The sequence below is a fragment of the Ochotona princeps genome, chromosome 2 (assembly GCF_030435755.1).
Source record: "Ochotona princeps isolate mOchPri1 chromosome 2, mOchPri1.hap1, whole genome shotgun sequence".
Taxonomy (NCBI): domain Eukaryota; kingdom Metazoa; phylum Chordata; class Mammalia; order Lagomorpha; family Ochotonidae; genus Ochotona; species Ochotona princeps.
The window spans coordinates 72,608,907-72,622,187 of NC_080833.1; the positions used below are offsets into that span (position 1 = coordinate 72,608,907).

General features: G+C 35.4%; 1 protein-coding gene across 2 annotated transcripts in view; it reads right to left on the reverse strand.

The window, feature by feature from the left end:
* The window catches only part of COL24A1 (collagen type XXIV alpha 1 chain), a 339,546-nt gene that overhangs the window by 243,236 nt on the left and 83,029 nt on the right, over positions 1-13,281 (reverse strand). For both annotated transcript variants that reach the window (XM_058658790.1, XM_058658792.1), the window contains one exon: positions 1,181-1,234. In XM_058658790.1, coding sequence (XP_058514773.1) covers positions 1,181-1,234 — 54 coding nt within the window. The remainder of the gene's footprint in view (positions 1-1,180; positions 1,235-13,281) is intronic.

The window sequence follows — 13,281 nt, forward strand, 5'->3', positions numbered from 1 at the left end:
TATATTTGTAGTCTTTAAATATCCCTAACCTACTCTAAGCCAGTGCCTTATTATTAAGTACACGAATAGCTTTTGCGATTTTTTTCATACTTCAAATTCTTAAAAATCAATGAACTAAAAATATCTACTGTTGCATCTGAAATATTTCAAAGACTCAAAATACTCAAAACAATTTTTAAAATATTTCAAAAACGTTTTTAAAATTTTGAGTTCAATTGTAATATATTTCATGCATATGTAACTAAAAATTAAAATGGTTTTATATTAGACATGTAAAATTTACATTTTTTAGAAATAAACCCTAAATAATGTTTACTTTATCATTCCTAAAATAGGAATATTCCCTAGAATTCCAGGCAAGAAAAAATGGTTAGCATCATACCTCAAATTAGTCAAGTTTTTGACAACTGATTTGAAAGTCAATTCCACTTATATTTGTCATTCCTTACAATAAGTAAAAACTTGGTTAGATTCACTGAATTGCTAACACAGATAATTTGGAAGAGAAATAAACAAGAAACTAGTCTCAAATTACTTACAATAGTAGTTTAAACATGTTTAAATATTGAAACTATTCCCTATTTAGGCTACAAGACTTTGTGGCTGCTTCTAGTTCAGCTTTAAAAACTCACAGAGAATTAACCGCAATGTTTAGGATAAGCTGTTTGAGAACAAAAAGCGAGGCTACAGCCATCTCTCAATATTTACTGATAATAATATTAAACTGAATTTAGAATGGTAACCCTTTCCCAATTTGAATATTGGTATCTGAATAAACCCAAACTACAAGACTTTTTATAAAATACTAAGAAGTAGGGCACTGAGGACAGGTGGGAGTTGAAAAGCACAAGCACAGAGTGTGCTGATTTTAACATGAGGTATGTCAGCCTCTTCATTTCTATGTCATTGTTATGATCACAACCTTGCAATATTTTAAGCAATAATACTTAACAAAGTCAAAATAATCAATGGTTGTGATTATTTCATGATGCAATTTATCCAAAATATCTTGGATTCATCTCCTATGTTGAAAAAAAATCACAAACTGAAGCGTGCCCCACAGCTTAGAAATTGACCTACAAGTGTTTATTCACAAACATGATAATGAGGATGGCAAGTACACTTGCTGTGGAATATGAATAACCCAGACAGTAATGTTGGACTATCACAATGTACTCACAGGGCTGCCGTCAAGACCAGCTGGGCCTCGTTCCCCAAAGTCACCTGGAAAACCCTGGCATAGGGAAAGAGGAAAGATGCTGTTAAAGCCTTTAACACATAAAAATCTCTTTCTTGTCCTGTTTCCTAAAGAAGAAAATAGTAGAAAATATAACCTCTGAATTATGGTACAACTTCATTAAATATTATAAATCTGTACTTTATGAAAATAATTATACATTACATATTGCAAAAGCTAAGTTGAAGAGCATAGAAACTTGTTCACTCCCTATATAAAATCACTAAATGAGAGACTGTAATCAAGATGTCCTGGTGACCACTATGGTTAGTGGTCTTTGCTACCTGATACCACAGACAATGAAAAAGTCTTAGCATGTGATAAAACTCTGATACATGTTATTTTATATATTTCATCTCCACACTGAGCACTATTATGCTCATTTTGCACTTGGGGGAATTAAAGCACAGAGACGAGAGCTTATTACACAGGTTAGACACTAGAGATGGATAGGATGGCGGGTAGTGGCAATCTAAGAGTTCATCATTCTCTACTATGCTATACTGAATACTCTAACTCATAATTTCAAGTTACAACATGACAAACAGAAATATTTTTATGAGTAGATTTATTGGAGAAAGCTACAATACACACACTCTAAATATAAAATGTGTTACCACTGAAAATTGAAGCCTTTCAAATACCTACTGTATTGTAAAATTATGAAGTATAATAAAGTAAAAACTGTAAAATAACTCTCAATATGCAGTTATTGCTAGTTTTTTATGAAGGAACTGTACTTTTCAGTACTTGTACAGAACTGGAATTGAAACAAGAAGTACAATCTTTATTTCTTAACATAAGCTCTACATGTCTCAAGACACTTTTGCAAGTAATGACACCAGCCACTTAGCCCATTCCGAAAAAGCTCAGGGTGTTAGGCATTTAATCATTTCAATAAAATGTATTTAATGTCATCAACTGAAGAAAAATGGATGCTTTCAAAGTGTTTTTTAAGATTAGAAAGCAGAATTCATAATGAGCCAAATCAAGACTTGAAGGTGATGCCTGATGATTTCTCATTGAGTCTGGAAAACAACTCTTGCTCAATGAGAGGACTGACCAGGAGCACGGTTGTGGGCAGAAGCACTCTAAGGGAAGCTGTTGCTAAAGCTTTGGTTAGTGTTCTCAAAACAGTCTCATGGAATATTTTCCATTTTTTGAGTCTTCTATTTTCTTTCCTTAATATTTTGCAATTTTAACTGTAGATCTTTCAACTGTAGGTCTTTTACATCCATATGCTATCATTCTGTGTCCTTTTAGAAAGTTGAAAAATGCTTCAAACATCCAAAAACAAACAAAACACCCACTGCTATGGCTTTTGCTTTTGACTAGTCTACTTCTGCTCTGTTTGGGCACATTCTTCTCTTGGTAGTCATTGCTTCATTTATGCTTTGCTTTCAGGACTGTGGTGGCAAAGCCATGTTCTATATCCCATTTCAATTATTGTAAGTAATGTCTCATGATCCAACTGACATCTCTACAGTGTTGGTTCTTGCTTCTGTCAATCACCAGTTCTCTTCAATAAGAGTATAGTTAACTTTTTCTTACAAATTGAACTAGATTTTCTGATTTGGTACTGCAGAAGAGAGGATAGGAGAGAAGATGAGAGAACCTTCCACCAATTGTTCATTCCAAAACACCTTCAACAATCAGGGTTGGGCCAGGCTGAAACCAGGAATTAGCAACTCAGAAACTCATCTGGGTCTCCCGCCCATGTGGTAGAGACCCAGGTACTTTAATCAAGTTACATTGCCTTCTCAGCTGCTTTAGCAAAACACAAGATCTGAAACAGAACAACTGGAACAGAACAACTGGAACTAGAATCTGCCCTCCAATGAGTGATACCAGTGTCTAAAGCAGCAACTTAGCTTGCCAAACCACATGGTTGGACTCTTGCCTCTGCTCGAAATAAGTTACCAATCTGTAAACTGTTGCTTTCTTTAGGCTATTTTCACATAAACTTCAAAATTATCAAAGGTTTTACCACTCTTTTATCAATTTGATGATGCTTCTTGCTTCAATTTAAACAGAATTCAATTGTCTGACAGGATTTTGTTCAAACAACTGTCTTAACCATCTTAGTGACCCAAACTAGATCTTGTTCAGATATTTTCTAATGAGATCCTTCATTTGTTGGTTCACTCCTCAAATGTCCATAACAGCCAGATCTAGAGCCAGATCATAGCCATGAGTTAAGGGTGTCTTTCACGTCTGTCATATGGGAGCAGGACCCTTGGGTCATTTTCCATTGCCTTCCCAGGTGTGTTAGCAGGGCTTGATCAAAAGCAAAACAGCTTGGACCTTAATCATTGCTTATTTAGGATGCTGATGTCACAAATGCCTCCTTAATTAATTGTGCAAAAATCATGGCCCCAAGACTTACTATTATAAACATTTCATAAGACACATTTAAAAAGTATAGCAATTACAGAAATTAAAGTTCACCTTTAGATTTTATTACCACTTTAAATAAGTCAGTGTCAAATATTTTTAGCAGAATTCAAAAAAAAAATCATTGTTTACCCAGTATAACCATTAATGGGTTAAGTTTAAGAAATAGTTTACTTTTGAACAAAAAGAGTACTCCAAGTTAAACTGTTAAATATACCTTTACAATATGCTACTGTATTTTCTACCTTGGCCAATAGCTATAATGCCATGATACACTTAAATAGCAGAATTTTGAACTTGTGACTGGTGCTGAAGGACTATACTACTGAAGCAATATGGGGAAAATGGTGGGAAGGGAAAAAGGGGAAAGAAGAAAGGCAGGGGGAAGGTGGGAATCCCTATACCTACAGAAAGGCATCATGGAAAATAATAACATTAAAATATAAAAGGTACAAATAAAAATGATATTTTAATGGGGTAAAAATACATTTCCACTTGGTTATCTCATGCTAGGAGCACAATTTCTCGTACTCTGCCACGAGAAGAAAATGTGAAAACCATGTGTGTGGTCAAACGTATTGTATACATACACTCCCTCAAAGTCAGCTCAAGTTCAAGCAAGCATCTGCTTTCAATGTCTTTGGAAGTGACATTCTGCTGTCAACAAGCTTCAAATCTGTAATATATTATACTAGTCATTATGAAGTAATATTTGTACTTGAAACAGAATAAGGAGGTAAATGGAAAAATAGGGGAAAATACTGTAAGAAAAATGGAACCCTAAAGATGATTAACTCTTTAGATGGACCAGAAGTAGGTTTTCCAGAAATCTTAAGGAAATAAGTAAAAATGGGGGCAGGCATTGCATAACAAATCTCCAGAAGAGGCACACCATATAGACATAAAGTAGATTAGTGATCTCTTGGTGCTCAGAACATTGGCAAAGAATGGCAAGTGACTGCGCTTGAGTGCTGGACTTCTTTATACGTAATGGAAATGTTGTAAAATTAGTGTTATTACTATGATGCAACTCTCAGTTGCCTAAAACCACTGAATTATTCACTTAAATTGATGAATTTTGAGGTATGTAAATTTTATTTCAATAAAGTTTTTCTTAAAAAAAAAAACCTACAGGGATTATCTGTCTAAGAAAATGTATTAAATACAAAATGAAAAATTCTTGGGTAGTCACACAAAATTGGCCAGAGGATGTAATTAATTTAGAACTTCTCCTCTCTCCTCTGTCATATTCCCTGCTCCATCCAGTGGAAGGAGCTACTGTCCAGCTCAGCTTCCCATAAAACTGGTGATTATCCCCTATCTAGGAAAGAGAACAAAGATATGAAGAGGTAGTATCATAAACAGCTTTTTTTTTTAAATCTTACCGCACAAATTGTACGTTCTACAACAAGCATTAAAAAATGGAGAACTCGTTAACATCAAATTCTTGTTCTTCCAGTAGTTTAAAATAATATATAGGTATTAGTTGACTTTGCTCCTGTAACAACTTTGCTGAACTGAGTAATATATACTTTTAAATTTCAAACATTAAAAGGCTAAAATAAAGGCTTTTAAATATTTTCACCAAGAAATGATGTATTTGAGTAGTTGAAAGGCTTATGCTGATGCATACAAGATATACACGTTTCAAAATATCACATGGTACCCCCATAAATATGCATGATTGTTACAATTTTTTAAAGTTGGAAAAACCATATGCCTTTTATCTTTATCTTTTATTTATCTTTTGAATGCATTTATCCATTTACACCATCCTTCATTGAATATTTCATTTAATTTAAATTCTATGTAACAGAAATAATTTGTTTTTATCACTCTTAAATGTCGATCATTTTATCATTAATTTTTGAAATAGTTCCCACCAAATCTTAAAATATTCTACAGTCACTGCCAGAAAATCATTAATATATTTGGCTAACTAATTCCTGTAAAAGGTCATCACACCAGCGTTTTGTGTTGTCTAATACATCATTGCTTGTTAGTCATTCAGTTGTAACCACATACCTTATTTGTTGTAAGGAAGTTTTAAAATTCTTCTAATCATGAATCTAAGAGTTTGTAGTCACATATTTTCATTGCTAAAATTTTTACAGAAAAGCAAATGGTGCATATTTTTCCATGAGTACCCCAAGTACTTTATAAATGTGGTATTATTAGCTTAAGTTATTCTTAGATTGCATGATAGCATATTTAAATATCTTTAAAAAATGGAAAGCTTCTACGCTTAGTAAAATGTCTCTCTTTAGCTCTACAAAATAATGCATAAAATAATTAGGAAAAGACAAGGGCCAAATAACCATAAAATGGTTACAATGGCTCCATCCATGGCTTTTAAAAGTAAAAGCAATTTTGGACAATAAGATGCTGGACTCTATGTTTGGTATATGCTTGCAATGGGGGAATCTCAACTGAACTTGAGCTGTGGTTATGCAACAAGGTGGAGGAATCCACCATGGTGGGAGGGTTTGGGGAGGGGTGGGAAGAATCCAAGTACCTATGAAACTGTGTCACATAATACAATGTAATTAATGAATTAAAAATAATAAATAAATAAAAAAGTAAAAGCAATTAAAAAGTCCACTAAGGAGTATATTTTTTCTATGGTAAGATTTAAAAATAACATATTCAATTTAAGTAAAGCAACAGTCAAATGGTCACAGAAGATACTTGCAGTAAATAGGCATCAGTGATAACACAAATACAATTTGCTTGTTTTGTATTTGCATAGGACTAGAAACACTAAAATAATACCTAAAATCACTGTTATGCATTACAAATATACAAAAATATTGTACTTTTTATGATATGGTTCCATAGGCACAGGGATTCACCTTCCACACTCCAAGTTCCCTCTCACTGTTTTTCTCCATATGACTACAATAGTACAGTCCTTCAGCAAGTTACAAGTCCAACATTTTGCTATTTAAGTGTATCATGGCATTGTGGGTATAGACAATGGTATAAAGTCTAGTATCTCATTGTCAAGGCATATTTACCAGTCTCCTTGGGATGGCATTGTGGCACAGCAAGAAATACTGTCATTTCAAATCCTTCAAGGATGAAGCAAGATCACTGTAGGAAAAGACTGCAGTGTGGAGCAGCATAAAACGAGGCCGTCTCTGCAGACTTCTCATAGCTGAGGCAATTTGATTCATACTTGAAAGGTCAATCCTGTTCTCATAATTGGGACTAATTTTAAGCATCAGTAGGAATTCACAGTTCAAGTTGAACATCAAGGCAGGCTGAGGACTAAGGTAAGTCTCATTTCTTAGACTGAAATCCCTGCATTGTTCTTAAACACAAGTTACCACCTTTCTCTCCAGGTATGAGAACTGCAATCTTTCCTTTTCCTTTGTCTAAGAAAGTCCGATTAGGTACCCATTGTGTTCCATCTCAGTCATAATGATCTTGCCTTATTGTATCCAGTTTCTCTCAAAGAAAACGCTAAACACAACCCTTGACCTACCTGTCAGAAATACATTCATACTTCTGATTTTGAATATTTGTAAGACAGAGTTTTTCTTTATGTTAGCCATGTTAGAAACTAAATAGAAGCTAAATATTCAACTCCTGGCATTACATCTTTATGAAAGCATTTGCTTGCTTCACATGTCAGTTTTGTTGATTGGATGTCCTTATGTTTAGTGTCTATCAACCTTATAGACTGGATTAATTCCAATTCATGAAATCTTCCATACATCTCTTCATAGTATATATTACCAAGTACAGTTCTTAAGGTTCTACCCAGTAAGTACAATGTAGAAAATACATTTTCTTTGAATACAGTTAAAAATTAATGACAATCGGGGCCCGGCGGCGTGGCCTAGCGGCTAAAGTCCTCGCCTTGAATGCCCCGGGATCCCATGTGGGCGCGGTTCTGGTCCCGGCAGCTCCACTTCCCATCCAGCTCCCTGCTTGTGGCCTGGGAAAGCAGTCAAGGACGGCCCAAAGCTTTGGGATCCTGCACCCGCGTGGCAGACCCGGAAGAGGTTCCTGGTTCCCGGGTTCGGATCGGCCCGTTGTGGCTCACTTGGGGAGTGAAACATCGGACGGAAGATCTTCCTCTCTGTCTCTCCTCTTCTCTGTATATCTGGCTTTCTAATAATAATAAAATCTTTAAAAAAAAAATTAATGACAACAATTTCCCACAATGTTCAAATAATACTAGTTTACTATAATAATAATTGCAACTTATTCCAAAGACAAAGAAAACACTGTCATTAAATCCTTCCTAAAATGTATGTGTCTGAGGGACCAGCACAGTGGCATAGTATACTAATTCTCTACCTTATGGCACCGGCATCCCATACGGGTGCAGGCTCATGTCCTGGCTGTTGGACTTGCAATCCAGTTCCCTGCTCATGGCATGGGAAAGCAAAGGAGAAGGTGGGAGACCCAGAAGAAGCTTCTGGCACCTGGCTTTGGAACAGCTCAGTTCTGGCTGTTGTAGCTGATGGTTTCCGCGATCACGGAGGTGGATGGAGTTTGCATCAACCTAATGAGACATGCGGACCTCAGGCACGACCCAGAAGAGGCAGCTTAGATCCACAAGTCATATGGCAATGGACCCTTGGCGGACCAATGACGGACTCCGACAGGCACTTCTCTTCCCAATAAGATCTGGAGCAGCACTGCTTCCGCTTCCATGCCACCAGAAGCATAAAAGCCTCTTGCATGCGTCTTTGTCCGCAGTTTTGTCAGTGTGGCTCCCACTTTGTGCCTCACCATTGCGTGGAGAAAAGGCCCCCAAACGGACTTCCCTTCCCCTCCAGCGAAAGCCTCTTTCCAACAGTTGACTGAGACCTTTCTTTCTCTGTGGGTTGGCGAACCTGACAGTAGCCATGTAAGAAGTGTAACAGTCGATCTTCGCCTGTCTCTGTAAAATCTACCTTTCGAATAAATAAGTAAATAAATATTTAAGTGATGCATTTATGACACACTACTGTGCTATGTATATTTAAGATCATCTTGGACTAAGAATAGCAACTGTCAACAGATGTCAAGCAAGATTTTATATTCTGATGTTCTAGCACTGAAGTTAGAAGCTAAATAGAGTTCACTTCCACCCAAATCATAGGAGATTCTCCTGTCTACAGTTAGAAAAGTCAGTATGTCTGATACCTGGATGGCATAAGGGGGTTATTTTTGTTCACCATTCTAAGGCTGCGATGTTTTTATGTTCAAATAAAAATTTAAAAAAACTTTTCAAATATAAAATGTGCTATAAGTTGATTATAATTCTAGCAGATCTGGTAAACTCCTGGAAGAAATTGACATTTTCTAGATCTTGAAAGAAAATCTCATTTCAGCCTTCATATTTACATTCACTCTTGGCAAGTCAATTCTCGCTCTTTTTTTTTTTTTTTCAGGTCTGTAGATCCATATAAACAAACACACATGGTCAATTTAGTAACAAATTTCTAGTTAAATCAAGCTAAAAGTTTAAAAATGCTTTCTTAAAAGCACGTATACAGTTTTCTGTCTGTGATACTACAAAAAGTTTGGAAACTGCACTGAAAGGAAGCCATTTGAGCTATTTCCAGTTAGGTGTAACAAATGAAACACAAAGTTGCTAAATGCATAGGAATGCTCTCTCTCTCTCTCCTCCTTCCCTATTTTTTAAAAATAGCATTATTCTTTTATAGTATGAACCACCGGATGGTTTCATGCTTTAAAGAATCTGGTTTATATCAGATACATTCCAAAAAGTTTCTCAAATTAACAGAGTAAACCCATGTGAAGTAGAAAAACAGTTATGCTGTTTTAAAAAGTCTTGATCAACATAGATTGTTTATATCAAGTTTTTAACTGGTGTCTCTAGAAAATGGACTTTAGTTGAACTCAAATATCTTAAGAGAGAGAAAAAGGATGGGTTATTAATGGTCTCTGGGTCTCTCTCTCTCTCTCTCTCTCTCTCTCTCTCCCCCCCCCGTTAAGGATTTATTTATTTTTATTGGAAAGGCAGATATACAGAAGGAAGATATAGAGACTTTCATCCGCTCGTTCACTCCCCACGTGGCTGCAACAGCCAAAGCTGAGCTAATGTGAAGTCAGGAACCCAAAGCTGCTTCTGGGTCTCCCAAGTGGGTGCATGATCCCAAGGCCTTGGGCTGTCCTCTATTGCTTTCCCATGCCACAAACAGGGAGCTGCTTGGGAAGTGGAGCAGCTGGGACACTAACTGGCACCTAAATGGGATCCCAGCACCTGCAATGAGGGGATTTAGGCACTAGGCTACCGTGCCAGGCCTGTTCACCTTCTCTTAAGCTTAGCTTTACTGAAGGCACCTAGAGCCCAAAGAGTGTCTGTAATATTAACTGGCAATGAAAGCTTTTGATGCAGCTATGACACGGAAGGAGAAACAAGAGGGAAGGAGGGGCAGAGCACTTAAGGATGACACCACATCACTATCTGGAAACATGAGGACACATGTAAATTGGCTAGTATGTAACTATGAGCACAGATGGTCACTGCAGTGATTAGGAAGCATTTTATGCTATTGCTCCTGAAGTCAAAAACAGCTTATGCAAGAAGGGAAAAAAATCTCAAATGCCAGCAACTTAAGACCAAGTTATAAGTGAATTTATTAATGTGACTGTTTTCAATTCTCATTGATTTCAAATCACACCAAATTCCTAACAAAAACTGTTTTCCTATGTTAAGCTGATGTCATTGATTAAAAAAAAAAACACTCGTTATGTTACAAATATCAACTAAATCTGTGGGCCCTAAGTGAATATACTGTTTTATTTTGGCAAAAAGGAAATCATCTGGGAAATGCTATTTAAATAGAAATAATTGGAGTAAGTATTTAGCCTGGCAGTCTAGACATCTGCATGCCACGTGGAGTACTTGGGCTTGGTTCCTGACATGGATCCTGGCTCCAGCATCCTGGAGTCCCTGAATCCCTCCCACCCAAATGGGATACTTGGACGGCCTTTCTGGAGGTTAGCTTAGGTCCCAGTCCATGCCAGCTGCTGAGGGCATTTGGGGAGTGTTCCACTACATGGGTTTGCGCCACCCCCCGGTCCGCCTACATCTCTCTCTTGCCCTCTCCAACCTCCACTTCTCATATAACTTATTTTTAAAAATCTAAAACGAATATAGGTAACACAAACATTAACTTTGAAAATTAATTTGGAGCTAAACAATAATTATTTTAAACCTTGTACATTTCAAGAGAAATTACTTGTTATTTATACCATCTAGGAGAGCCACTTCCTTTTGCATTCCTATAATTTTGTGTTCAAACAATACAGACGCCATTCAGTTCACTCGCAACATTGTAATTCCATGCTTTATGTCAACACAGGGGAATAAGTGGTCATTTGGAAAACGGACTGAGTACATGATCAGTAATATCTTTCTAAACCTAAGCTTAGTAACTTACCCACTGGACAATTTTGGAAAGAAAAAAAGACCTTCACTTGTCTAAGTTTGTGTGCTATATATGTGTATATAATATGATGACAATAATTCATATCAAACATGAATTTTTAGCTGATGATCCAACTTGGTAATAAGACAGTTATTCATACTAATATTTAAAAATACCCAAATATAAGTTTTCATGCTTATTACCTTCCATATATTGACTGGCAGAGTATTTGTATCACATACACAAAGAAAACTGATTCATTTCACTGATTTCTAGCCTTACTTTCAGAGATTTCAAAACTCAAATTCTAAAATATACAAAGCTGCTCTATAAATTATAAGAATTAAAGTGAATAATACTTTGTGTTCATGAGACTGTTTCCATCTACCTAAAATCTGAACAAATAAGCTGCTTGTAAATCTAGAAATATTACATAAAAATAATTAAGCAGGAGATTTAATTATAATGAAGTATATTTTCTAATATTATTCTACTAATAGCAAGTGATAGATTCTAATATATATTCTAATATGTTGTACTAATATTCTACTAACAGCAAGTGAAATAATATGAATTACACACAACAGACCTATAATGAAACATCTACCATAAACTTTAAATAGCTACCACCATCACAACAAAAATGGAAGTAACTGTCTTAAATATAGCCAAAATTTCCTTAGACAGTGACATATTCAGAATTCAGCATCTCAATGTTCCTGCATTTAAAAAAATGTTTAGGAATTGGTCTCATTTTTATAACCTTGAACCCTTTAGTTCTGCCTTTATATGGACATATGCCTCACACAAAACAAAAACTAAATTGTTCAGCCACTTGAAAAAATTACCAAGACAAAAAGGCTGTATTCATCTTCATTAAAAAAATCTTTTCCTTTTAGTATTATAAAATAGCAAAAATTACAGTTTTTCATAGAATTTGAACCATTTAAAATAAATTTATGTGTCCTTTGCTGCAAAATATCCAATCCCAATTTTCCTTTATTGTTAAAGCTACTTGAAAATGATTTGAAATAGAAAGCATGAAGAGGAGCATTTATGCACAAGATAATATTCTGGAACAGTCTCTAAATTCAGTCTTGTCATAATTTAACTTGTGGTTGTAACTGGATCTTTTTCTAAGTACCGTACTCAGATTTTCTTTTTAAAAATATGGCCTAATCACTTTGTGGCAAAAATAAATCAATGTATGCATAGTCTACATGACATATTACAGCACCAGACAGATTTCCTATTATGATTTTTAAGCTCAGAAAAACAGAATACACATTTTTTCCAAATATAACTTTTCTAAGGATCCAAATCCATGATAAATGCATATATTTTAAATCACTAAAACTTCACAAATTTTGTAAAGAATAGTTCAATCAAACAACAGGCCTGGTAATCATTTCATCATTATTTTACCACAGTTCCAACTCTTTCTGAATCTAATGGAATCCTGTTATCCACTTTTATAATCCGCTATACTATAAGAAATTAGAAGCTATCTATGAATTTACATCGGTAATTTTATAAATTATTTTGAAGTATGGTATTGTAAATTATTTATACATTCTGAAGCCAAGTTCAAATTAATATTTATATGAGATCAGCCATAAAAATAAGTAAAGCTTATATTTAATAAATGAAAACATGATAGGTGATATATAACAGGGACTTTACAAAATTCTTCCATCAATCTCAAAATTCCACATTGCAGGTTACATATTTTCTTTTTAGAATTTTTACACTTAAATTAAGTACTGGAATTGGCATTTTCTAGTGCAGAGGACACAGCCAGCACCTATAACACCAGCATTCCACATGGGCGCTGGATTGTGTCCCTGCTGCTCTACTTCTGATCTAGCTCCCTGCGAATAGCCTGGGAAAAGCTGTGGAAGATTATCCAAGTGACTGAGCCCTTGCCAACCCTGTGGGAGATCTGAATGAAACTCCTGTCTCCTGGGTTTGTCTGGCTAAGTCCTGGCTGTTGCAGCCACTTACGGACTGAGCTAGCAGATAGAAGATCTTTCTCCCTTCTTAACTCTGATTTTCAAAAAATTCATAAATTTTTAAAAATACAAAACAATGTAGTATATAGTACATTTCCCTTTGGAAGTAATTTACACATTATTGTAAATGATTTATTAGCTCTTTCTTACGATAAACTTTGACAGAAGGAAGATTTTTAAAAAATCAGAAGATACAAAATAGGAGTAAAATCAAAATTGGTCTACTATCAACTTTAAGAAA